Source organism: Triticum aestivum, chromosome 6A (genome assembly GCF_018294505.1).
Source record: "Triticum aestivum cultivar Chinese Spring chromosome 6A, IWGSC CS RefSeq v2.1, whole genome shotgun sequence".
NCBI lineage: Eukaryota > Viridiplantae > Streptophyta > Magnoliopsida > Poales > Poaceae > Triticum > Triticum aestivum.
Window position 1 is genome coordinate 93675261 of NC_057809.1, and position 3675 is coordinate 93678935.

General features: G+C 48.1%; 1 protein-coding gene across 1 annotated transcript; it reads right to left on the reverse strand.

Moving 5' to 3' along the window:
- Nucleotides 1-40: 40 nt before the first annotated feature.
- Nucleotides 41-3348, reverse strand: LOC123129487 (uncharacterized). Its single transcript, XM_044549635.1, has 6 exons — nucleotides 3267-3348; nucleotides 1694-1940; nucleotides 1400-1608; nucleotides 932-1103; nucleotides 581-707; nucleotides 41-411 (listed from the first exon to the last, which is right to left on the reverse strand). Exons 1-5 carry the CDS (start codon nucleotides 3346-3348, stop codon nucleotides 701-703), a joined length of 717 nt encoding a protein of 238 aa, XP_044405570.1. The 3' UTR covers nucleotides 41-411; nucleotides 581-700.
- Nucleotides 3349-3675: the final 327 nt, after the last annotated feature.

Here is a 3675-nt window from a genome sequence, read left to right on the forward strand (position 1 = left end):
TGAAGATGACACCGCAAGTACTAAAAAATGGGACAACACATACAAGCATGCATATTTCATATAAAAAAATAAATTATGGTGGGTAACAGAGATAATTCAGCACACCAATGTCTCATCAAGGATTAGCTAAGAATTCTCCTAGCTTAATGCTCATGTATATACCAATAGACTGTGCTCTATCTCTGTTGTTTGAATAATGTTCAGAGCAACAGTATCTTTGCACAAATGTTTACAATTCATACAATAATTTGCTACAGAAAAACAAAACGATTTTCAGAGAATTAGCTCATTCTCTTAACAATGAAATCTGCTGATTCTCTTAACATGTCTGAACTGACGTCGTTATTTAGAATTCAGCTGGCCACATATTTTTTGCTCTGCATGTCTGAACTGAATAAGTGAAGATGCTACCTGCAGCAGGGAAGGGAGCCATTGACAGTCAGCAGGCAGCAGTGACCTTGTGCAGTGCTCGTCATGCCAGCTGCTGCCGATGCTTGGAAACGAATGAATAATTGCAAATCTTTGAGGCTAAACAGATGAATGGGGAGCATCGAAAGGGGCGGACCGAACCGAACCAGACCTTGGGAGTCGACGCCGATGGAGAACAGTGTACTGTGTACAACATGATTACACTTTGATGGAAGTCAGGCGAACTTGAGGCCAGCGTACACCGCAGCGTCGCCCAGCTCCTCCTCGATCCTCACAAGCTGTTCCAATTAGAAAAAGAAAAAACTGTTAGTGTGACTTTTTTTAAACAAACAAAACGCTGCTGAAACAAAGCATGAACAAGATAATGCTTGAATGGACAGATTACACTAAACGGAATAATGAACCATGGGATTAAATACTTTATTAAATCATTTGCAAGAAGGTTTTGGCCAAAAAAGGAGCCGGCATTGCTTCAGCACCACATACAAGAAGAGCTACTTGCCTGGTTGTAGTATTGTACTTGGCAAGACGCTGTGAACGGCAGGGAGCCTCGGTGTTAATCTCAACGTGTTGCGGATGAAGAAACAGCGGTGAGTCAGTCAGTCCCGCCTCCGGCATCGATCCAAAGGAGCAACAGTTTCTTTGCAAATGTTCAGAATTCATACAATAATTTGCTACAGAAAAACAAAACAATGTTCAGAGAATTAGTACATTCTTTAACAATGGCATCTGCTGATTTCCTTGCATAGTGTTCAGTATTTATAGAATAACTTGCTACAGAGAAACAAAACAAGCAAGCTGTGCTGCTCCCTGTCAAATCATCTTCTTCCTCATGCTAAAATCAAAAAAGATTTTCAGAGAATTAGCTCATTCTCTTAACAATGAAAGCTACTGATTTCTTTGCAAATGTTCAGAATTCATAGAAATAATTTGCTACAGAAAAACAAAACAATGTTCAGAGAATTAGTACATTCTTGAACAATGGCAGCTGCTGATTTCCTTGCATAGTGTTCAGTATTTATAGAATAACTTGCTACAGAGAAACAAAACAAGCAAGTTGTGCTGCTCCCTGTCAAATCATCTTCTTCCTCATGCTGAAAACGAGCAAGCTGTGCTCTGACGGCATCATCAGAGCAGAGCTGCCAAAAATCGCCATCCCTGTGCTGCTCCCTGTCAAATCTGGGTGTTCGTGAGCTCGGAGACGGTGGCCGCTGTCAGCCATGGACTCATCAGAAGGAAGAGGGGAGGGGGATGTGGGTAGTACCTGGAAATCCTCGGAGGCGACGCCGAGTCGCGGACGCCGTTGGGGAGCTTGGTGATGCGGGTGGGGACGACGCCCGGGGGGAGGTCCAGCCCGGGTAGGAGGCGTAGGAGCAAGGTCGAGCACGCCGCGGAGGCCGTATGGTCGCCGGACAGGCACCGCTCGCCGTATTGGCTGCTTCCGCCCCTGGACCTCGCGGAGCCCGTGCAGTCGCTGCGCCTCGCCGTATTGGCTGCTGCTGCACTTTGATCTCATGGCGCTCGTGCGGGCGCGGCGCCTCGCCGTATTGGCCACCTCCCTCGCGGCGCTCGTGCGGGCGCGGCTCCCGCGCTGACCTCGCGGCGCTCGTGAGGCGCCTCGCCGAGGAGGGGGCAGCAGGGCAGCTGCAGTGGAGGAGGGGATGGAAAGGGGAAAGGGAATAGGCGGACGACTGGGCTTTCCAGAAAAGGAAAAAAAACTAGAAACGGAAAGGGAATAGGTGGAACGACGAGCGCGGTCGGAATCGATCGCTCCCACGATCGATCGCCAAGGAGTCGTTTCGTATATATAGTAGTTTTCACATGACTTTGTAGACTTGTTTCGTCCGCAGCGGAGACGTATCCGGCGACGAACTAGTGAGAAAACCAAAGGCAAGTGAACCGAGCACTCTCGCTCGATCCTACTACTCGTTCCGGACGGAGGCCAGATGGCGGACGAGCACGTTACAACCCAGCCGAGCGGCGGCTCTCCACTTTCACGCACGGAAAACGACTCCTCCACGCATAAGCGTCCGGCGGACGAGCCGACGCTGGAGTCGTCGACCAAGCGGTACAAAGAGATCGTGCGATCTCTTGGTGACATGTGCGAGGCGCAGGCCACGCTTTACGATCCCAAGCGAGGGTGCTTCGACCGCAGCCGCGGCTTCCGCTGGTACAGGCGCGACCCCGCCGTATTTGACCACGACGAAGAGTGTAAGTAATGAATCTCTCTCTCTCTCTCTCTCTCTCTCTCTCTATATATATATATATATATATATATATATATATATATATATATATATATATATATATATATATATATATGCGCTGTATGCCAGGGCTGCTCCTTCTCGAGCAACCCAATGCTGCTGCTGTCGTTGAAGCAATCTGGTCTCTTAGAGACTTGGCAAATCCGGCCGCGCGTCTACGGCCATTTATCGGTCACGTTTCAAATAATGCATTTCACATCCTGATATCTTAAATTAAAAACCTTTAATCTATATTATTATATACAACATAGTCATGTTTAAGCGGAGCTCGTCCGGTCGCCATGGCCATATCCGGCGGCCGGCCGCGCTTCTCAGAGTGTTGGTCCGGTCGCCGGCAAGGTAGAGTAGTACATGGGACACGATCCGGTTGCCGCAAGATAGAGTAGGGCGTGGGACACGAGCCGGCTCATGGGACTCAAGACGTCGCCATCTCCCATGCCCTACTTTTTCCCGTCGGAGCTCAGAACCTGTTGGGTACCGGTGGACGTCAGATAGATGATGGATCCGTCCTAAAACGAGCCGGCCACATTCATCATGACGCGGCTACGCGTCCAGACTGGTGCACCATACGAGGTGCTGGAGAATGCGACTCCACCTCGCTGTCGTTTGAGGCTTGTTTGAAATGCCCGGCTGTAGATTCTTTTAGCGCCATGTTGGTGTGCTGCCATGGAACCGTCGGACGACATGAAACAAAATATATGTAGGAGAAAGGGCGAAACATTTGAGTACGTTTGTTTCACGATCCAAAAGCACCTGATGGACTTTGCAGCAGATGATATTCCTAAAAACCAGGCTGCTGCTCCTACTGCAAGATGGGAACGACCAAAACTTTCATCAAAGTAAATTTTGATGCGGCTTTCAAACAAGAGCAGATTTAACATGCTCCCATCTATCTTTTTTTTTCACATGAGAGGTAAAAGTATATATTAGACCTGAGCCGTTGATTTCATTAATTAATGGTCTGATTAACTTTGTTCTT